Source organism: Centropristis striata, chromosome 11, assembly GCF_030273125.1.
Source record: "Centropristis striata isolate RG_2023a ecotype Rhode Island chromosome 11, C.striata_1.0, whole genome shotgun sequence".
Classification (NCBI taxonomy): domain Eukaryota; kingdom Metazoa; phylum Chordata; class Actinopteri; order Perciformes; family Serranidae; genus Centropristis; species Centropristis striata.
In genome coordinates this window covers 38,131,508-38,154,493 of record NC_081527.1, presented here as the reverse complement: position 1 = coordinate 38,154,493, position 22,986 = coordinate 38,131,508, and the positions used below count along the sequence as shown (strand labels likewise).

General features: G+C 35.9%; 1 protein-coding gene across 2 annotated transcripts; it reads left to right on the top strand.

Annotated features, from left to right (window-relative positions):
* Positions 1-1,284: 1,284 nt before the first annotated feature.
* LOC131980323 (kinesin-associated protein 3-like) lies at positions 1,285-19,329 on the top strand. 2 transcript variants are annotated; one of them, XM_059344540.1, is made up of 19 exons: positions 1,285-1,411; positions 2,728-2,885; positions 3,651-3,712; positions 4,028-4,169; positions 5,474-5,573; positions 5,652-5,776; positions 6,687-6,785; positions 8,515-8,693; positions 8,836-8,998; positions 10,022-10,122; positions 10,916-11,018; positions 11,800-11,912; positions 12,034-12,199; positions 13,590-13,715; positions 14,308-14,406; positions 14,958-15,043; positions 15,999-16,155; positions 17,112-17,196; positions 18,782-19,329. In XM_059344540.1, exons 1-19 carry the CDS (start codon positions 1,380-1,382, stop codon positions 18,879-18,881), a joined length of 2,196 nt encoding a protein of 731 aa, XP_059200523.1. In that variant the 5' UTR covers positions 1,285-1,379; the 3' UTR covers positions 18,882-19,329. The 2 variants fall into 2 exon arrangements, with proteins under 2 accessions (XP_059200523.1, XP_059200522.1); XM_059344539.1 differs by having other exon boundaries at positions 3,648-3,712.
* Positions 19,330-22,986: the final 3,657 nt, after the last annotated feature.

Sequence of the window (22,986 nt, the reverse complement as noted above, 5' to 3'; positions counted from 1 at the left end):
AATTTACAAGACAATTGTTTACAGTGTAACCTCATTGGTTTGGTGAGGTGTTTTAACTGTCAAAACTGCTTTTTACCTTGAAAACTAACATGATAGAACAGGGATGGGCAACTTAAATGCTGCAGGGGGCCACAATTTTTCATGTTCACTACCACAGGGCCACATATAGGAGCGTGCACTTACCAGATATGATGAAACTGCAATTTTAAATATGTTTACAGTGCAGTAACTAAACATATTTCATGCTCAAATGCATGTATAACAGTATAAATAGGAATACAAAAGGTTTGAAGCAAATAAAAAATTACCACTTACTGTGATTTCTTTTTTTTTCAGTGCAAGAACAGCAGAAAAACATTAATTGCAAGAAGTCATTTTGTGCATTTTTACACTGCACTTTTAGGAATTAATGTTTTTGTTCAGTTTGTGTCTTTTTTTGTTCATTTTGTGTCTTTTTTTTTGGTCATTTTGTGGGGTTTTTTGGTCATTTTGTGTCTTTTTTTTTGGTCATTTTGTGTTTTTTTTTGTTCATTTTGTGTCTTTTTTTCATTTTGTGTCTTTTCTGGTCATTTTGTGTCTATTTGTTTACAGTGCAGTAACTTAACATATTTCATGCTCAAATGCATGTATAACAGTATAAATAGGAATACAAAAGGTTTGAAGTAAATAAAAATAACCACTTACTGTGATTTCTTTTTTTTTCAGTGAAAGAACAGCAGACCAACATTTATTGCACAAGTAATTTTGTGCATTTTTACGCTGCACTTTTAAGATTTCATGCTCAAATGCATGTAGTTGTACTGAGGGCCACTTCAAGTGAGGGTGCGGGCCGTATGTGGCCCCTGGGCCTCCAGTTGCCCATCCCTGTGATAGATGAATAGTAAACCGGATATATTAAAATGTATTACGATGTATAGAAGCCTATAGTTTTAATAATATATTCTTATATTCATGAATAACAGATTCTGTTATAACAATGTAAACTAAGCTTAACTGCACCATCAAAAGTCATTTTATTATTTTAAATGTTATAATTTGCTACTGGCTTTATGTCTGGCTTAATTTGAGTTTTAGATGCTGATTTGACTTTGTCTTGACTAATAATGTTGGAACAAGCTGAGTCTTTGAGTGATACGCTCTTAGTGTTTTTCACTCAGACAATAAGAAACAAACAAACATGCATATTTTCCTTATATGAATTGAAAATACATATAAAAGACAATATTGTGAAATGTTTGGATTTTATGCATAACCCTAATGCAAGGGTATTTACCCACAGCAAAGTCACTGCGGGCAGCCTAGACGTCCATCCCACAGAGAAGGCCCTGGTGGTCCACTATGAGGTGGAAGCATCTATACTGGGAGAAGGTGGAGGTCAGATGCTGGGGGAACGAAAGGAGGGACAAAAAATGTGAGTGCACTCTTGTTTTTTCCTTACACATAGGGACAGATGTAAAAAATCTTTCCTTCCACATGCCATCACATTGTACAATAACAAATAATAATCTGGTTCATTACATACTGTCTATGCACTTTATGTGTTCTTTATGCACACTGTTCATTGCACCTTATTTGTTTCATAGCACCTACATTTTTATACTGTATATTCATATTTATTCTGCACTGGAATTCTATTCTACTCCTTCTTTAGACACTTTATATTTTATTGTATTTTTATATTTTATTGCTTGAAGTATGCCTAGGTTGTTCTTTTTATTCAATTGTGTTGTTATTGTCTCTGTGTGTAATGCTGCTGCTACACTGTAATTTCCCAGTTTGGGATAAATAAAGTATATCTATCTATCTATCTATCTATCTACACTACTCTTATTCTTTCCCATGACCTTTCGGGCTATTTTACTAGGGGTGTGCATTGGCACTGCTCTCACAATTCGATTCGATTACAATTCACCAGGTAACGATTCGATACGATTCGATTCTACGATGCATCACAATTCTACTGCACACAACAAGGGACATTTTTCATCAGTCATGAGGCAATACAAGCAGTCAGATAGGCCTAATAACAACAGATTTTATTGGCTGTTATGTGTGTATCATCACTCTCCTGTATCTTTGACATGAATGTCATTAAATTAAATTAAATTTAAAAAAAATGGTACAGGGTATTGGATATGGCATTTTCAAACCTGAAAAAAAGAAAACATAAATTTTAAACTGGAGTTGTAGTTGGGAGGCCAGAAAATAAACATAATCGATTATGGCACTTTGCTGCATCGATGCTGAATCGTGCATGTCCCGCATCGATTATTGTTGACACCACTATATTTTACCATATTTTCTTATTCTTCAACTTGAATTGAAATGGAATGATACAAGTTTTTCATGGTCACAGTTGATTTTCTTATGCCATGCACTCCAGACTTCCATTGTTCTTTACTTTGCTTCATGAATATTTTCATCCTCATTCAAATTAGATTAGTTGTATTCAGGCTTAATAAATCTTGTAATTAGATATTCCAGTCTATAACTTAAATTCTTTAAATTGTCCATACCTGTTTTGATTATTTAGTAGCTAATTTCCCAGCTTTATTTTATTTTAGGCTTTGCAATGGCCTTAAAGTCTGTTGCAGGTAGTCACTAAGAATTACATTTCAATGACTTAAGCCTTCTTAGAAACCTGTTCAAAGCTGTAAACAAATAATAATGAAGTCAACCAGCTTCTGACCTGTCACCCTTGTCTTTGTCCTCTCTTCCTCCCTCCAGTATCAGAGTGAAAAGTCTTTCTCCCAGTACAGATGTGGGAGCTCTGGCCAAGAAAGTGGTGGAGGAGTGTAAACTCATCCCTTCCTCCCGTCTGCCCCAGGTGGAGCAGCTCCTCTACTACCTGCAGAACAGGAAGTCATCCCCTGTGGAGGGCAAAAGTCAGTCATGTCACCATATTCTCCTCTTTGTAACAGGCCCATTTACTAGTTTATTGATTAGCCACGTACACTACCGGTCAAAAGTTTTAGAACACCCCACTTTTTCCAGTTTTTTTATTGAAATTCAAGCAGTTCAAGTCAAATGAACAGCTTGAAAGGGTACAAAGGTAAGTGGTGAACTGCCAGAGGTAAATAAAAAAAGGTAAGCTGAACCAAAACTGGAAAATAATGTACATTTCAGAATTATACAAGTAGGCCTTTTTCAGGGAACAAGAAATGGGTTAACAACTTAACTCTATGGAGTCTTGGGCTATTTTGTCCATTTTTGAATTATTTTCATGTCTTTGTAAGTCATTTTGTCTTTTTTTTTGGTCATTTTGTGTCTTTTTTAGTAATTTTGTGTCTTTTGGTGTCTTTTTTGGTCATTTTGTGTCTTTTTTGGTCATTTTGTGTCTTTTTTTAGTCCTTTAGTCCAACATAAAATGTGATTTTGAATCTTTTTTTAACTTTCAAAACACTATCATGCTCAATAAAGAATTTTAAATGTTGCAAATGTGCATTAATTTCAGAGTACACTGAGACATTAAACTGCATCATTTTCAATTAAATTCTGGAAAAGTTGGTGTGTTCTAAAACTTTTGACCAGTAGTGTATATTGTTTCATTCGTGATAAGAAGATTCCTGTGTAGATGTACAGTATCAAATACTGTATTGGAAATATAGGAAATACTGTATTGTTATTGTTGGCTGTTTTTGTGTCAGCAGTGGAGAAGAAAGAGAAAAGAACAGTGAAACCCAGAGAGCTGACACCGTTTGAAGGAATGGAGGTAACAACTTAAAATACTGCCTGTTTGTTCATGTGTCTTGTTCCTTCGCAGCCATTTTACTTCTCAGGCAGCATTCTGTTAGTTTTACACTGTTTCTCATAACTTTTTCACCTCTAACCTGATGTGCACCGCCCCCAAATTTTAGGTCTTTATATCGTTGAATAATCTATGACTTCTCATTATTGATCCATGTCTATTTAATCTAATTAACAGTTTCAAGCTTTAATTCTCATGATCATTGTTTACTGGAATAGTGTCAAACCTTATTAGTTAATTCCAGTGTGTGTGTGTGTGTGTGTGTGTTTGTTTGTGTAGTTAAATGAGGAGGCCAGTATCACCAGAGTGGATGAGTATATAGAGCTGCTCTATGAAGGAATCCCAGAGAAGATCAGAGGTTCTGCTCTCCTCCTGCAGCTGGCCCGCAACCCTGATAACCTGGAGGAGCTGCTGCACAACGGTACAGTTACATTCAACCTGCTAGTTAAAACTGATGGTTAGCCAAGTAGCCTATACCTACATTTACATACACTCAAAAAAATAATTTGTCCCCAGAACGAAATAAAACTATGGAAATAATTTCCACCTAAATAAAATGCTTTAATTTAGCGAGAAACAGTTTTGTTGAGTGAACAAAATGTAAATATTTCGGGTCAACATGATGTATTTGCGTTATTGTAAATTAATTACCAGGGGTCAGTCCAACTAGATTTGTAAGGGTAATTATAACATACTAACATAATTTTCTTGGGCCATTTAAACATGTGTGCTATTATTAAGAGTTACTTTATTTAATAGGGTAGTTACAACTACTTTTTAAAATAGTGAAGTACATGAATTAATTGTGATGAGCCAACAAAAGTTAGGTTGAAGTGGTTTAGCCTAAAAGATTACCTTTATCATATGAAAATGAACATAATAGTAATTATTCAGGAAATAAATAATTTTTAAACAGATTATTATATTCAGCAATTTAATTAGGTTGTTTGAACATAAAGTATTCTAGTAAATTTTAAAGTGTTGCATTTTATGCTAAAACTACATGTTTTAAAACTGTTCAACCACAAAACATCATTTTATTTAGTAGAAGCTACATGTTAGACTAAGGAGAAGGTAACAGACACACAGTTTGCTTTTTTTGAGTGTATATACCCTTTTAATAGCTAAATATATGGTACATTTGGTTGGTCCTTATTTAGCCAATCAAAGGGTGTGTTTATGATGTTTTTTTCTGTAGCCTGCACTCTTTAGAGCCATGGTGCTCAACTATCCAGTTCTCCTCTTTCATTCTGTTGAAGGTAGAGGCACATACTTGAGATATTCACATGCATATGAATACAATTATGCATATGAATGCAGAATCTGTTGGCAATCTGTAGGATAAGATATTTGGTTTTGGAAGTGTTCTGATTCCAGTCATTGTTTATTAACTAGAAGGCTGGCTACACATAAAAATGGTCATTAGTTAGTAGAAAAGATCTTAAGTCGACTAATGTAGTTGAACAGTGGAACATTTCTGTAACAGGCAACCAAACAAACAAACAAACAAACAAACAAACAAACAAACCAACCCCAGGCCAATCACACTGGTGGCCTTATTTAACACAAAGCTGTTTACCTCACATGACAAATGCCTGTGTGTGTGTGTGTGTGTGTGTGTGTGTGTGTGTGTGTGTGTGTGTGTGTGTGTGTGTGTGTGTGTGTGTGTGTGTGTGTGTGTGTGTGTGTGTGTGTGTGTGTGTGTGTGTGTGTGTGTGTGTGTAGAGGCAGCTCTAGGTGCTCTGGCCAGAGTTCTGAGGGAGGACTGGAAACAGAGTGTAGAGCTGGCTACCATCATCATTTACATCTTCTTCTGCTTCTCCAGGTAACACACACATTCCTTCAGTATGTCTTCCTCTCCTGCTTCATCCTTTTACACAATGTGTCTTCTCTCCTCTCCCAGTTTCTCCCAGTTTCATGGAGTTGTGAGTCATTATAAAATCGGAGCGTTGTGTATGAGCGTGGTGGAACACGAGCTGAAGAGACACGATGTGTGGCGTGAGGAGCTACGCAAAAAGAACAAAGCCTATATCCTTTTATTTGGGTTATTAATGGTCTTCCCTCCTCTGTATAGACCAGTAGTTCTCAACCTTTTTGAGTCGCGACCCCCAATTTAACATGCATGTTGTCCGTGACCCCCACTCACTGAACACAATCTCACACGCACAGTTCAGATCACCCTAAAAAGAAACAAAATGACCAAAAAAAGGAAACAAAATGACCAAAAAAGACACAAATTGACCACAAAATGATCAAAAAAGACACAAAATGACCAAAAAAAGGAAACAAAATGACCAAAAAAAGACACAAATTGACCAAAAAAGACACAAAATGACCAAAAAAGACACAAAATGACTAAAAAAAGACACAAAATTACCAAAGAAAGGAAACAAAATGACCAAAAAAGACACAAATTGACCACAAAATGATCAAAAAAGACACAAAATGACCAAAAGACACAAAATGACCAGAAGACACAAAATGACCAAAAAAAGACACAAAATGACCCACAAAAGAAACAAAATTACCAAAAAGATACAAAATGACTAAAAAAAGACGCAAAATGACCCAAAAAAGAAACAAAATTACCAAAAAAACACAAAATGACTAAAAAAAGACATTAAATGACAAAAAAGGACGCAAAATGACCAAAAAAAGACACAAAATTACCAAAAAAAGGAAACAAAATGACCAAAAAAGACACAAATTGACCACAAAATGATCAAAAAAAGACACAAAATGACCAAATAACACACACAATGACCAAAAAAAAGACATTAAGTGACCAAAAAGACTAAAACACATTCTTCCAAAATGATTTGGCGACCCCCAGAAATCATCTCGACACCCCAATTGGGGTCCCGACCCCAAGGTTGAGAATAGCTGGTATAGTGCACCAGACATATGTTGTGTGTGATCCTTGACTTTACTCCTGTACGTGAGTCAGCTCCAGAGAACGGCTCCCTCAGGAGAGACCAGGACAAAGCTGTGAGGAAATACCACGGCCTGCTGTCCAAACAGGAGCAGCTGCTCAGAGGTCAGCTCGCCTTCCAACACTCAACTCACATGTTTGTCATACATTAACAATAACACCAGACATGGTCATTTGCAATTGGAGAGCAGAAAGTGCATTCCTTGTCATATCCCAGCAAAAAGCATTTAATGTGTAGCACATTGTGACATTCCCGACTCGAGTTCGAGTCACCAAAGAGAAGCCAGAGTCGAGTCATCATTACCTGAGTTGAGTCTGAAAGCAAACATTTAGTTAATTTATTTCAACACAGTATAACATCAACTCTATCCTCAGAGTACATGTCATGGAGCCTCCAGGACAGAGGACATTATCGTCTCTTCTAGCCTATTAAACTGCTCCTGGTCTCTCATGATGTGATTTCCTTCCTTACTACCATCTGACCCAACATCTTTGAGTGTCAGTTGAAATTCAGAGTTGTCCCTGTCTCCTCATCAGTCGTCCTTTGGCAAATGCGCCACTCTTTCCTGATTTGGAGGTGAAATGTGTGTGTCTCTGGAGCTCTTTTGACTGACAAGTCAAGTCAATTTTATTTATATAGCCCAAAATCACAAATCACAGATTTGCCTCAAAGGGCTTTACAGACTGTACATGGTAGGACTCCCTCTGTCCTTAGAGCCTCATATCAGCCAGGGAAGAACTCATTTAAAAAACCCTTTTAACAGGGGAAAAAGAAACCTCAGGGAGAGACAGAGGAGGGATCCATCTCCAGGACAGACAGACGTTCAGTAGATGCTGTTGTACAGGATCAACAGAGTAGAATAGAGTAGATGGAGGTTGAGGGGTCAGAGGGAGGGAGGATAGAGAAGAGCAGGACTGTGAATAGTGGGGACACACCAGGTCATGCTTGTACCAAGGTTATAATAGTTTTGGATTTTTCATTAGTTTTAGTTTTAATTTCGTTGTGAATTTTTGTTTTCAAATTCAGTTAGTTTTAATTAGTCTTTACAGTGAGTTTGCTAGTTTTAGTGTTAGTTTTTGTTTTTTTGTAATGGGCTATGTGCCTTCATTTCCTTTGGTTTATCATCTCAGCCCCAATAAGATTATTAACTCTTACAGTTCTGGGTGTTTTGTATTTGGGTTGAAGTGTAAACATCCCAGTCTCAGTAAACATATTCACCATGTGTTGCATGTTCAAATAGAAACACTGAATTATGAATGAAAAAAGTTGACAAAGACGAAAACTAAGGACATTTTCACTATAATTTTAGTTAGTTTTAGTTAGTTTTGTAACCTCACAATACAGTTTCAGTTAGTTATCGTTTTTTAAAAAACTCTTGTTTTTATTTTTATTTCAGTTAACGAAAAGGTTTTTTCAATTTTAGTTTTCGTTATTTTGTTAGTTTTCGTTAACTATAATAACCTTGGCTTGTACCAAATATGCTCAAGTCCAAGTCATTAAAGTAAAGGTCCAGGTTAAGTCAAAAGTCCTAAAAATCGCGCTTCAAATACTCCCTTATCCCTTAATAATGCTATATTTTTACCACATGATCTCCACTTGTGAAAGCAGCATTAGAACAGAGTGTTTCCCCCCAAGCATCACTCCTATTCATAGTTAGCAGCTTTATGAAACATAAAACCCAAGCTTTTAAATTAAAATGATAGATCAATATGTTGTGGCTTGGTATTCTTGTTAATTGTAACCAAAGAATGACTTTAATGATGCCAATAAGAAGTTGCTTATACTCTCTGTAATGCTCTTTCTCTCTCTCTCCGTCCATTCCATGTTGCTCAGTGTCTCTTTACCTCCTGTTGAACCTGGCTGAGGACACGAGGACGGAGCTGAAGATGCGTAACAAAAACATTGTGGGTCTGCTGGTCAAAGTTCTTGAGCGGGACGATGAGGAGCTGCTGGTCCTGGTGGTTTCATTCCTGAAGAAACTCTCCATCTTCCTGGAGAACAAGAACGATATGGTGAGCTTCAGACTTCATCCTGTCAGTGGATTAATGAATCAGAGGAGGGCCTGAAGTAACATTTTATGGATTTATTTACTCTTTGACCAAGAGTCACTACAAGCAACAAGTCTAAAATGACGTGATTTCTTTGTGGTTTCAGGCTGAAGTGGATACTGTAGAGCGGCTGGCTCGTCTGGTTCCTTGTGACCATGAAGACCTCCTGAACCTGACGCTGCGTCTGCTGCTCAACCTCTCCTTCGACTCTGGACTCAGAGCCAAGATGGTGGAAGTGGGACTGTTACCTAAATTGTCTGCCTTACTGGGTAACCGCACTCACTCACACAGGAGCATAAAATATATATTCTCTCTGTATTGCATTATGCAGCACATACGCTTAATTCACAGCAAGGTTATTATAGTTAACGAAAACTAGAATTGAAAAAACATTTTCGTTAACTGAAATAAAAATAAAAACTAGAGTTTTTAAAAAACGATAACTAACTGAAACTGTATTTTGTGGTTACAAAACTAACTAAAACTAACTAAAATTAGAGTGAACATGTCCTTAGTTTTCGTTTTTGTCAACTTTTTTCATTCATAATTCAGTGTTTCTATTTGAACATGCAACACATGGTGAATATGTTTACTGAGACTGGGATGTTTACACTAGAACCAAAATACAAAACACCCAGAACTGTAAGAGTTAATAACCTTATTGGGGCTGAGATGGATAAAATGGCAAAATTTATTATGACCTCTTTAAATCTGGCAGCCAACACATAGCCCATTACAAAAAAACTAAAACTAACACTAAAACTAATAAAAACTAAACTAAAACTAAGCACTTTCAAAAAATAAAAAATAAACTAAAACTAGAAAACTCACTGTAAAAACTAACTAAAACTAACTGAATTTGAAAACAAAAATTCACAACGAAGTTAAAACTAAAACTAATGAAAAATCCCAAACTATTATAACCTTGGTGCACAGTACAGTAGCATTGTGATGTGGAACTAGAAAATACATTTACTGCTGAAAATGCTAAAAACTGAAATGAATCGTAAAGCTGAAATTGCAACAAAAAAAAAAAGTATTATTTGTCTTAAAAATCTCAAAGATTTAATGCATTGACTGAAATGCTAAACCTGAAAGCTTACATGCAAAATTTGCATTTGGTAGCTGCATTCACTAAGGTAAAAATAGCATGGATTTCCTTTTTGAGTGCAAAATTTTGATAATTGAATGTTTTTTGTTGCAAAAGTAGTCGATAAAAAAAATGAATGGCCAGTAAGTGATGAGTATCAGAATATTTTTATTGATGTTTGTGAACGTTTGTTGTGGTGCAGGTGATGAGAACAATCGTCAGGTCGCCATGCGGATCCTGTACCACATCAGCATCGATGACCGCTTTAAGGGCATGTTTGTTTACACTGACTGCATACCTCAGGTACCATCCACTGAAAGTCACACTGAACAAACAAACAAAACAAAGACAACAAAATAAAATCATGTTTTTACAAAAGAATCCATCAGACAGCAACCGAAAAAGGACCAGGCTGAAGCCACTAAAGGCTTATTTCTGCCTCTCCTGTACTATCTACATGCATATACATTACATTATATACATTACATTATATACATTACATTATATACATTACATTAACTGAGTAATTCACATTGTTACAAAACACATGATAGCTTAAACTGAAAAATCTAGTTCAATCAAATTTCATTGTAACCCTTGATCATTTTAGACTTTAAAGCCTTCTTGAAAACTAACATAGAGTTACACATCTTTATTTCATCATTTAGTCCATAATTCCATAATTTTACACCCAAAACTGACACACATCTGTACTTGAGATTAGTTCTGACTTTGTGAGTTTCAAACATTAGCATTAACCCCCTTAAGTTATAAATCCATAAAGCCTTAATTTAAACATTTTTTGAATACAAACAGGAATTGACATGTTTACCACTAGAAACATAATTTCTAATTTTTTTGAATACACAATGTCCTGAAATTTCAACGTGTGTGATCTTATAAAAAGCTGATTTGTAGAATCACGGTATCCAACTTCATTTATTATCCTGATAGCTCTTTTCTGCAGTTTAATTATTGGATCTAGGTTTGTTTTATATGCATTTCCCCAAATTTCAACACAGTATGTCATATAAGGCAAACTTAACAAGCTTAAAGAATATAGAGTATAATTGTGTGTCTATGCATGTGGTTGTAGCTGATGCAGATGCTGTATGAGCACAGTGAAGAGGAAGCTGAGCTCATCTCCATCTGCGTCAACCTGGCCGCTAACAAGAGGAACGCTCAGCTCATGTGTGAAGGTAAATCTAGCTAAGCTGCATTAGATAATGATTCACTATAGACGTGTTTCCATCAACACATTTCAATGCACATTTTGAAGATCTGCATGAAAGAGGCTTAATGGAAACGACAAAATTAGAAAGAAAAAAAACTCTCGAAAATGCGCATAAAGGATTTTATGCTCACTTTCGTTTTTTTAGTCTTTTTCCAAAAATAGTTAATGCACTAAACAGGAGTTGGAAACAATTTTTCTGAATACGTTTTGACGTAGAGAACATTTAATTCACTACTGATCAGAATCTAATTCCTGAAGACATATTTTCCTCTCGTGCGACCAAAGTTGTCCGATTAGGAACCTCGCTTTTATTATTTTTTTCACAACTTTTACTGTTTTCTTTCTCGCATAATCTCCTCTTCTACTACTGTTTACTGACGGATTAGCCTACAGCAATACATTATACTGCCATCTTCTGACCAAAGTATGTTACTGCAGCTTTGTTTATTCGATCTAAACCAGCTGATCCCTAATTCGCATTTTCTTTAATGCAACATTTCAAAATTTCGCTTCAAAATTCAACCCAACTATAACAGAAACACGGCTAATGTCTGTGAATTCCTTCTGACGGTTTTTCCACCAGCAGACCTTCCATTGCTGGTCAGCTGTGGAGTTTATTAAGCTAGAACTTGACTCAACTGGTTACTTGCTCAGGAAGGAAGTTTTCTGTGTACACAACCTTATTTAATTGATCTGTGATTTTTAGAAAAACAGTTTTAACTGAACAAGAGTCTTTCTGTCTGCAGGAAACGGGTTGAAGATGCTGATGAAGAGAGCTCTGAAGATGAAAGACTGCCTTCTAATGAAAATGATCAGAAACATCTCACAACATGACGGACCAACCAAGCCAGTGTTCATAGTGAGTTATAAATACACAATAAAAGCACTGAGGTGTCTGATTAATGTTAGCGGTAGCAGCGGTAGCAGCGGTAGCGGTAGCAGTGTGTTGTGATGTGAGTGATGTGCTCCGTCTCTGTCAGGACTACGTTGGTGACCTGGCAGCAGAGATCCGTGCTGAGGAAGAGGAGGAGTGGGTTCTGGAGTGTCTGGGAACGCTGGCCAACCTCACCATCCCTGATCTGGACTGGGAGCTGGTGCTGAAGGAGTACAACCTGGTACCCTACCTTAAAGACAGACTGAAACCAGGTACGGATTAAATGTAGACATAGATGTAAACTTCAGAATTTCTCCTAAGTAGAGCCCGTCTGATAGCCACATGAATGAATTGGCATACACATGTATATACACTACTGGTCAAAAGTTTTAGAACACACCAACTTTTCCAGAATTTAATTGAAAATGATGCAGTTTAATGTCTCAGTGTACTCTGAAATTAATGCACATTTGCAACATTTAAAATTCTTTATTGAGCATGATAGTGTTTTGAAAGTAAAAAAAAGATTCAAAATCACATTTTATGTTGGACTAAAGGACTAAAAAAAGACACAAAATGACCAAAAAAAGACACAAAATGACCAAAAAAAGACATGAAAATAATTCAGAAATGGACAAAATAGCCCAAGACTCCATAGAGTTAAGTTGTTAACCCATTTCTTGTTCCCTGAAAAAGGCCTACTTGTATAATTCTGAAATGTACATTATTTTCCAGTTTTGGTTAAGCTTACCTTTTTTTATTTACCTCTGGCAGTTCACCACTTACCTTTGGACCCTTTCAAGCTGTTCATTTGACTTGAACTGCTTGAATTTCAATAAAAAACTGGAAAAATTGGGGCGTTCTAAAACTTTTGACAGGTAGTGTAGTATTGAGATATTTTGCATAGCAATATTATATTGATTCAAGGCCGGCAAGTATTGATATTTAATGCTGGCAGGCTGTCAGTATTTTCAACGTTTTTGTTTTTTAAGGAGGCCGTATCGGGCTCACTTTTGGGAATATACTGGAGACCATGTGTGTGTCAGGATAAGTTGTTGAAATAACGCTGCACAGTTCGGCTTCTTTATGTTTCATTCTAAAAACATTGAGAGCAGTGAAGCTTGTTGTTAGTGAAAGTTTGATAAAATGCTGCAGTTGTTGTCGTCCAACATGTTTGATATCAGTTCAGTTCAGTTTGACTGAATACTTTGTTGGTCAGTCTGTGGGTTTGACTCTCATTGTGGAGAAATAAAAAGACTGAAGTCAGATGAAGAGACTGAGAGTTTTCTTGCAATACTCACCATATCGCAAAATTCTTAAAATTGCATTTATATCATATTGTGACTAAGTATTGGGATAAAATCGTATCGTGGGGCCTCTAGTATGTAGCTTATACTGTGTGGAATCGTATTATAATTCCTATTACAGTGTGTTTTTAAAGCTATATCATCAGAGATATTATTGGGTCATTATTATTTTCAAATACCATTTTCTATTATTATATGAGGTTCTAGTATATGGCTTGATTTAGCTTGATGTGCTCAGTTCTTTTGCTTTGTGTGTTTGTTTTTTTTTGTTTTTAATGCTTGTTTTTTTGTTGCTGGCATGTGATATTCCAGCAGCCTTGTGAGGTTAATTTTGGAAACTGTTTGTGTGTTTCAGGCTCAGCAGAGGACGACCTCATCCTGGAGGTGGTGATAATGATCGGAACAGTTTCCATTGATGACGCGTGTGCCGCCATGTTGGCCAAATCTGGCATCATTCCTGCTCTCATCGAGCTGCTGAATGGTAACACACACTAGTGGTTTGGGTCAAGATGTTATGTTGATGAATGTTTACACACACACTTCAAGATATTCAACTTTCAGATGCCAGTATGCTCTTCTCTAAGGTTTTTGAGATGCAGATGTAGTGCTATAAAATACGGTTTTATTGGTTTCACTAAGCTCTGAAATGAAAATCACTTTTGTTTGAATCCAATAACCCAACATGAAGGTTTCTTTTGTGGTTCTTTGTTCTAATGTACCCTTTAAAAAACAAAAATGTGGAAATAATTGTGTAATATTTAATCATATGAGGCAGTAATCAAGGGTCAAAGATTATCTTATTGGGGAAATCATAAACCCCCTGACAATTTTAATTTACCTAATTTCGTTTTGGGGTTTTTTGTGCTGGGTGAATCATGTAAAATGTGTTATATTTCTCATAAAATAACTATTACACAATAAAAAAATGAAGGTCGAAGAGAAGGCTGGTTGTTTATAACTAAATAAATAAATGAAATAGTCCTCAGAGGGAAGATAAAACCTGCAGTGAGATATCAGTTTTAATGAAAGTTTAATAACCTGCTTTCCTTATATTCTTCTGTTTCTGTAATCAGCCCAACAAGAGGACGATGAGTTTGTGTGTCAGATCGTTTACGTCTTCTATCAGATGGTGTTTCACCAGGCGACACGAGACGTCATCATCAAAGACACTCGTATCCTTCCCACAGTTCAATGATTTAATGAGAATCTCTTTTCGGTAACACTTTACAATAACCATCATTTATAAATGGTAAACAGATAATTTATTAATGTTTAATCATCATTTATAAACCGTATATAGGCCATTTAGAATGGTAAATACATAATTTATTAATGTGTAACTAACTAAATCATTTATAAATGGCTAATAGATGGTATATTAATGTAAGTTTATAGTTACTATACCATTAACAAACAATTGAATTATAATTAATAGTTTATTAATAGTTTTAGTTGCACTCATAACATTTTTAACACCATATTAAGTATGTGAATGATTTTGAAATGATTCATTTACATTAAAGAAATTAGTTTGAAACATTTAAAGATTAAATATGTATAGCACTTTATAAATGGTTAATAATTGGTCTATAAACCATCTATAAACATCACTTAGATGGTTATTGTAAAGTGTTACCCTCTTGTCTTGGTTCACAGCTCCTCACTAAACCTTTCACCTCCATCCTCCAGAGTCTCTTTCTTTAACCTTTAACCTTCTCTGTAGAAGCTCCAGCCTACCTGATAGATCTGATGCATGACAAGAATGCTGAGATCAGAAAAGTGTGTGACAACACCCTGGATATTATTGCTGTAAGTAGAACACACACACAGAGAAGATTTCATTTTTTCCACAATAACCATTCAGCATATTATCATAAAAGTGGCCCTAGAGAGAGATTTCTGCACGCCTCTTATTAGGTCAAATCTAGCCTGTGATGAGAGACTTTGCCCATTTCTGAGAGGATTTATTGAGCCACACAGATAAAATAACCTGTCAAAGGCCTGTTGGTTTCGGTGTATATGTGCTCCGGCATGTGCCAACACGGAAAAACATTTTCTACACAATTTATGATGCAGCAAAATGTTGCTTGGCATTATTATTTTTTTTAAATCATCAGCAATTGACTGACACTGAACCGTAATGATGTTTATTTAGCTATTTATTTTATGCCTATTTATTCTTTACTTTTAGCCCTCTGGGCACATTTACAGAGTGGTGAAATATCGGTGCACAATCCACATAAAATGGTCTTTTTTTTTCATTTCAGCTCAAAAACTTTTGGCCTCGGTTATCATTTAATTTTCCCCCTCTATATTCACTTTCCACTCTTTAACTATGTGCATGAGCGTCCCTTTAGATGGTTGAAGCCTCTTGAAATGACAGAAAATCCTGCAGAAAATGGCAATGAATGCCTACACTGCCAAGTAACCCCAAAAGACTGACTTCTCACAAAGAAAATCTGACAATAAATGCAATGAATCCATTTAAATATCGGTGTATCAGCATTTTCTTTCTAATTCTGATATGCTTCACAGATTATAACATGTTTTGCCATCTCAGAGGGCTTTACAGGCCAACAAGTCTGCAAAGAAAACGATCATTTTTCAAAGAATTACTGCTTTATAACTGCATTGAAATTATAATCAGAATGGAATCATGGTTGAAAAATGAATAATATTACTAAGGATAGAAACACACCTTCCTGTTTTTGTCTGTCGGTTGTTGTCTACTTCATTTACCTGTTTTTTTTTTTTAATCTTTCAGGAGTATGATGAGGAGTGGGGCAGGAAGATTCAGTCTGAGAAGTTCAGGTTCCATAACAACCAGTGGCTGGAGATGGTGGAGAGTCGACAAGCTGATGAGTCTGAACCGTATCTCTACGATAACGACAACGACAGGACCGATCTGTTCTATAGCGCAGGTAAACTAACACCCAGAACTCTGATCCATGCTTGGAGTGACATACTACATCATTTTTATCTTTTATTCTGAATTATCAAGTTATTACATGAGTTTATGTCTTTATACCAACAGATCTTTGTACTGGTATTTGAAAATTCACACTAGAAGTAACATGTCAGCAGCACAAAGTTCCATAGTCAAGAAAAAAATAAGAAAATAATCACACATTTTTATTTATTGATTCATTTATTTGCCAACACTGAAGCTTTTGGTGTCATTATAGATCTTCTCATAAGAAAATGCTGAATTGAAGCTGCAGTATTGAGGTGATGAGGGAAACTACTGAATTGTCTTTTTTAGAGCTACTGTCGTGATATTTTGAAAAGACTGATGACTTATGATGACTTTGGCTTAGTATGAAGTGCAAGTTACTGAAGAAACTATGTTTTGTGTGTACTAGAGGTCGGCCGATATTTGCGTTTTTTACTTTTATCAGCATCGACCGATAAGTGCGTGCATTAGCCGATCAATTAGCCCATTTCACTGAGCCGACACCAGGCGAGGCTCTTCACTGGTGAGCTGCTGCTGATACCGGAAAAAAGAATAAGACGTCAAATATGTGGATCATCTGAGGCGCCACCACCTCCAGGCCTAGAACGACATATGCATCGTTTGCTATCCAACTGTTAATATGTTAATATATTTGTTTTGTTAAAAAAAAAATCTTTTTTTGTTTAAATTGAGACTTGTGTAACATTTGTTATCATTGTGTTATTTTTATCATGTGAGTGGAGGGAGAAGTGGCGTTATCGGCTTCAAGAATCGACCCAAAAAAATCGGCAGCACATATCGGGGATCGGTTAAAACTGTTGTCAAAATAATCGGTATCGGCATTAAAAAACCTGTATCGGTCGACCACTAGTGTGTACTATGTATGAGTCTGTGCATTTATCCTCTAAATGTCTATGTCTTTAGATGGAATAACTCCAGCAGATGGTTCAGTCAGTCCAGATTTCTTCAATGACCTCCAGCCTCAGAATGGAGACTTGTACCATACAGGGTGAGTTACCAGACTCCAGAAACATGAAGTGTCTTTCAGCAGGTCTAAACTGGAAAAAACTAGAGAATGCAATGTGTGAAGAAATTGCGTTGGGAATACTGGATGCTGAGTAGCTGATGCTATGCTGACGGGATTGTGTCAGAAGAAGATGAAGTAGAAATAGTGTGGAAAGTGGGATTTGGTGGAAGTGATAGTTGAATAATATGAATAATATATCATGTATAAAATATTTGGAATATTTTTAAGGTCATTGAAGAGCTGACGCTTTAGTGCAATGATTACTTAAAAGGTAAGTTAAAGTTGAAGTAGTAGGAAAAGTGCTGAGTCATGGTTGAGTAGAACTGGTGATCCAACACAATAGTAGTATGCAGAGACAGAGGTCCCAGATCAGAAACAGACAGAACCTGATGGAGAACTCGTGATGAGATGTGATGAAAGTAATGAGTCATGTTTGGCTTTACTGTTGCTAGAGAATTCATTTACCCTTCTGAATACGATTGAACATTCATGTTTGAGTGGGCTTTAGTTGCATGCCGGTAAACCGTTTGTGTGGAGAGGAAAAGTGGCGAATAATATTCATAAAAATCCTAATCGTACAGATTACCAACAACTCTCTTCCCAGTGGTGGCAACAGGGGCGGATTCAAACCCTTCAAAGGAAAGCTACGGCAGTTCTAAACTTTTCTGAATTGTTTATTTTTGGAAGATCAACTGTTTTAGGTGGCATGAAGCTGAGAACACTTTTATTTTGTATAGACGAGTGTTCTTCATTCCGGCGTATTCACTACTCTTTAATCAAACAAGTTATGCCATAAAGCACTTTAATCTCCTTTGACTTTAAGTGCTGAACCCTTAAATGAATGCTGGCGCCATTCATTCTTGCAAAAATGAAACAAAATGAGTATTTCATTATTGTAAAAAATACGTAATATTAGTTACCCATTATTTGCAGCTGATCTACTGCCCCAATATACACTACTGGTCAAAAGTTTTAGAACACACCAACTTTTCCAGAATTTAATTGAAAATGATGCAGTTTAATGTCTCAGTGTACTCTGAAATTAATGCACATTTGCAACATTTAAAATTCTTTATTGAGCATGATAGTGTTTTGAAAGTAAAAAAAAGATTCAAAATCACATTTTATGTTGGACTAAAGGACTAAAAAAAGACACAAAATGACTAAAAAAAGACACAAAATGACCAAAAAAAGACACAAAATGACTAAAAAGACACAAAATTACTTACAAAGACATGAAAAGAATTCAAAAATGGACAAAATAGACTCCAGACCCAAGACTCCATAGAGTTAAGTTGTTAACCCATTTCTTGTTCCCTGAAAAAGGCCTACTTGTATAATTCTGAAATGTACATTATTTTCCAGTTTTGGTTAAGCTTACCTTTTTTTATTTACCTCTGGCAGTTCACCACTTACCTTTGGACCCTTTCAAGCTGTTCATTTGACTTGAACTGCTTGAATTTCAATAAAAAACTGGAAAAATTGGGGTGTTCTAAAACTTTTGACCAGTAGTGTATCTGGTGCATAAAAGTAACAGTCTGTTAACTTGACTGGTTTTGTTTTCCAGAGACGGGAACGTCTTTGACCAGACCAGCTCGTCTCCTGGAAGACCAGCGACCGCCTACGGCTTCAGACCTGATGAACAACCCTTCTACCAGTACTCATAGACACTCATAGACACTCATAGACACTCATAGACACTCATAGACACTCATAGACACTCATAGACTCACACACTCCATCCCTCCTTCATCCACTGGTAGATAGAAGTTTCACTGCTAGAACCCATCATGACTGAAGTATAGTTAGAAAGACATTAATCATAAACACTGATGAAGATTGACTCAGAACCACTACAGACTTGAAACTATTTATTAAATAAACTGTAGTTCCATGCTGTCACATTTCATTACCAAGTTCATTCATTCACCATTAGGACTGTTCTGAATACTAAGTTTCATTCATAACATTGACATATGAATGCTAAATCAACATTGGAATCATGCGCAGCTTTTTTCTAAGGTCCATTTATTCAATTTAAGCTCTGTATTTCTGCACAGCTGCAGATAATATAGCTTCAAATGTTACATTTCATACAGTCATATTCACCATTATATTACATGTCTTCCTTACCTGCTGGCTACCGTCATATAGTCATTTCCCAGTGGGTTAGCAAATAATGTAAGGATTGTGAACAGATTTAACATTTCCAATGATGTGTTGATACATTAGTGCATGTTTTCTTGTCTTAGGATGAATATTTGTTGCCTCTTGAAATCCACTAGAAAAAACAACTTTAATTAAACTTTACATTCCATTGTTAAACAGATTTAGTTCCACCAGTTTGACGAATCTCTCACTGTCAGCAGCCTGGCCTGCAGAATGAGTAAAAGTAACATGCACTATAATGTAAATAGCTTTTTATTGTCCATGTCACTGTAAAATGGACACTTTGTTGTTGTTGTTGTTGTTGGGGATCTTTTAATTTAGGGGGCTCTTTCACTCTGGCAGACTGGTCTTACTGGGAATCCCCACAGGAGCTCCATGTTTACGAGTTAAGTGAAGCATAATCTGCATACAGAGCTGTTTAAATCACACAAATATCCCTCCGTATATGTGTTTCTAACTTATTAACTGCATGTTAATTGATACATCAAGGCTCCCACTCTGTTGAGTCAGCAGGAATTTACTGAAACTTACTGATTTTCTGAAAGATGTTCATGTCTGCTCCATGGGAAGAAATAGGCAATGTTTGTATATATTGATTGATTGATTTCATATCCCTGCCCACTGTAGCCAGCGAAGGGAATCTGCATGTAGTGAAATAGGAGCACAAACAGACCGGGAGCATCAGTTAATGTGGATGTGGTTAATAAGTTCAAAACGCATATAAAGCGAGATATTTGTGTGATTTTAACAGCTTTATATGCAGAAAACGCTTCACCTAACACGTCAAAAATAGACTTAACGTGTAACAACACAAGAGGGTCTCTGTGTGTCTCGTCTGGTGTCCGTTTATGGTTTGTTTATAGTCTGAATACTATTGAACAATCATGTTTGAGTGGGCTTTAGTTGCAGATCTGTAGTCTCAGAAACCACTGGCTTCTCTACATTTACATGCAGAGAAACAGTCTGCTCACCAGCCTCATGTCTCAACTCCAGCTTCCTTTTTTACATCTCAAGTTGCTTATGAGACTGTAGACAATGACTCTAAATTCCCGGCTCATCATCCGACCGATTCTGAGATTGCATATTGCATAAAGTGTCGTATTTCCCAAGACCTGGAAACACACTTTAATGTTAACGTAAGGAATGTTGCCTTCAATATGGATCTCAAAATGCTGCCAGCACATGTTCACTCTGTGCTGTATGTTACTGATTTCAAACCATAACAGTATTAGATCCATTAGTAGAAACCCTGTCACTGCAGAAGTGGGCCCTCTCTTTCCAACAGTATGTCACTACCTAATAAAATTCTGTTATTCTTAATTTGTAATGGCTTAAAGTCTAGTTCTCATGGTTGTTAAAATAGTGAGAAGGCACTGCATTAAAAGTATCTAGATATTTCATATTACACACTAAGTATTGACACAATGACACTTAAACTGAGATATATTGATTGTCTGGAGCTTCTGATACCTTCTCACCAAACCAGTTCTGGTTCTTTAATCGGTTCCTCATCAGGAGAACGTAAGAGGAACCATTGTAATCAAGGATACGTCACATTCATTAACTGCAATCTTTTTCTCTTAATACAGATACTTTTCTGGTTCCAAACCAATTTATTTTTCAAAACAAGGGGCTTGAACGAGAACCGGTTCCATGTTGGTGGTAAAGTGGTATCAGGGAGTTAAGCATACTTTTTAGTTTTTAATCATGTTTAATCATCCTACATCATAACTCTCTTTAATATCCAGTACATATTTGGACATTTCACCTGTCAGGACAGAACTTGTGCATGTGTGTTATGATGGCAGTGATGTTAATCTGCAGATCCTGTTCTGACATAATGAAAGCCAACTATTGATTCATTGTTCATAATGCTTTTGGTTCTCCCTGTTTTACCAGCAGTGAGATCAGGAGACTTGGGTCCATGGGGGGTTTAATGTGTGTCCTCGTTGCTGTTGTTGTGTCAACTTAAAACAACATTATCAGCATTATTTAAGAGCAAAATTTCAAAATTAAGGAATGTGACTTGATTCTCACCAATTTGAATACAAACAGCAGGGCTAGCACTGTATGTCTTACTGTATGAATGTGAATCAGACCTGTAGAGGTCTATGAGAGACTGTGCCACTGACTAACTGCATATGAAAAGGAGGGTCACACATTCTGTATTTGCAGGACATAGATGATTCTCTATGTGCTGTGTTACTTCTATCTGCACATAGAGTTAAATTGTCATGTATGATTGTTTTTTTTATTGTAAGTTATTGTTAATTTATGTATATTGTGTATTGTTTTATAATAATGATTGTGTTGCTACTAAAGAAAACACTGTAAACAAGCATTAGCCAGGACTGGACTGTAGATATTCTCCATCTGTCCCTGTCTTTCATCCTCAGGTGATAATAAAAAGAATAAATCACAAAGTTCAGAGACACATTTCTTGTATGAATGCAGATTTTTGGGCCTTTTAAGTCAGATGCTTTGAATCCAAATCCCTTGTGAAAGTTGTAAAAAAAAAAAAAAAAAAAAAAAAATCTCTGGAATTATCAAGATAGAAGGAGGAATTTAATGTGTGACATTAAGAAATATTAAAAACAACTGAACTAGAAGAATTACAACTTAATAAGAATGCAGGTTTAAGTACGAGGGACCACAATTCATTCTTCGCTCTCACATTCACAAAAAATACCTCTCATATTCCCAATTTTACCTCTCACATTCACAAAAAATACCTCTCACATTCACAAAAAATACCTCACATTCACAAAAAATACCTCTCACATTCACAAAAAATATCTCTCACATTCACAATTTTACCTCTCACATTCAGTTTTACCTCTCACATTCACAATTTTACATATCACATTCACAATTTTATCTCACATTCACCATTTTACCTCTCGCATTCACAAAAATACCTCTCACATAAACAAAAAATACTTCTCACATTCACAATTTTACCTCACATTCACAAAAAATACCTCTCACATTCACAATTTTATCTCACATTCACAAAAAATACCTCTCACATTCACAATTATATTTCACATTCACAAAAAATACCTCTCACATTCACAATTTTACCTCACATTCACAAAAAATACCTCTCACATTCACAATTTTATCTCACATTCACAAAAAATACCTCTCACATTCACAATTTTATCTCACATTCACAAAAAATACCCCTCACATTCACAATTTTACCTCTCACATAAACAAAAAATACCCCTCACATTCACAATTTTACCTCTCACATAAACAAAAAATACTTCTCACATTCACAATTTTATCTCACATTCACCGTTTTACCTCTCACATTCACAAAAAATACCTCTCACATTCACAAAAAATACCTCTCACATTCACAAAAAAATACCTCTCACATTCACAAAAAATACCTTTCACATTCACAATTTTACCTCTCACATTCACAAAAAAATACCTCTCACATTCACAATTTTACCTCTCACGTGAACAAAAAATACCTCTCACATACACGAAAAATACCTATTTTGTGTATGTGAGAGGTAAAATTGTGAATGTGAGAGGTATTTTTTTGTGAATGTGAGAGGTAAAATTGTGAATGTGAGAGGTTTTTTT

Bases quoted from the DNA above. Each gene is read 5' to 3' on its own strand.
- LOC131980323 (XM_059344539.1), top strand. From the start codon at position 1,380: ATGCTGGGGGAACGAAAGGAGGGACAAAAAAT. The intron at 2,886-3,647 runs GTCAGTCATGTC...TTTTTGTGTCAG, and splicing joins ATCCCCTGTGGAGGGCAAAA to CAGTGGAGAAGAAAGAGAAA. The intron at 3,713-4,027 runs GTAACAACTTAA...TTGTTTGTGTAG, and splicing joins CACCGTTTGAAGGAATGGAG to TTAAATGAGGAGGCCAGTAT.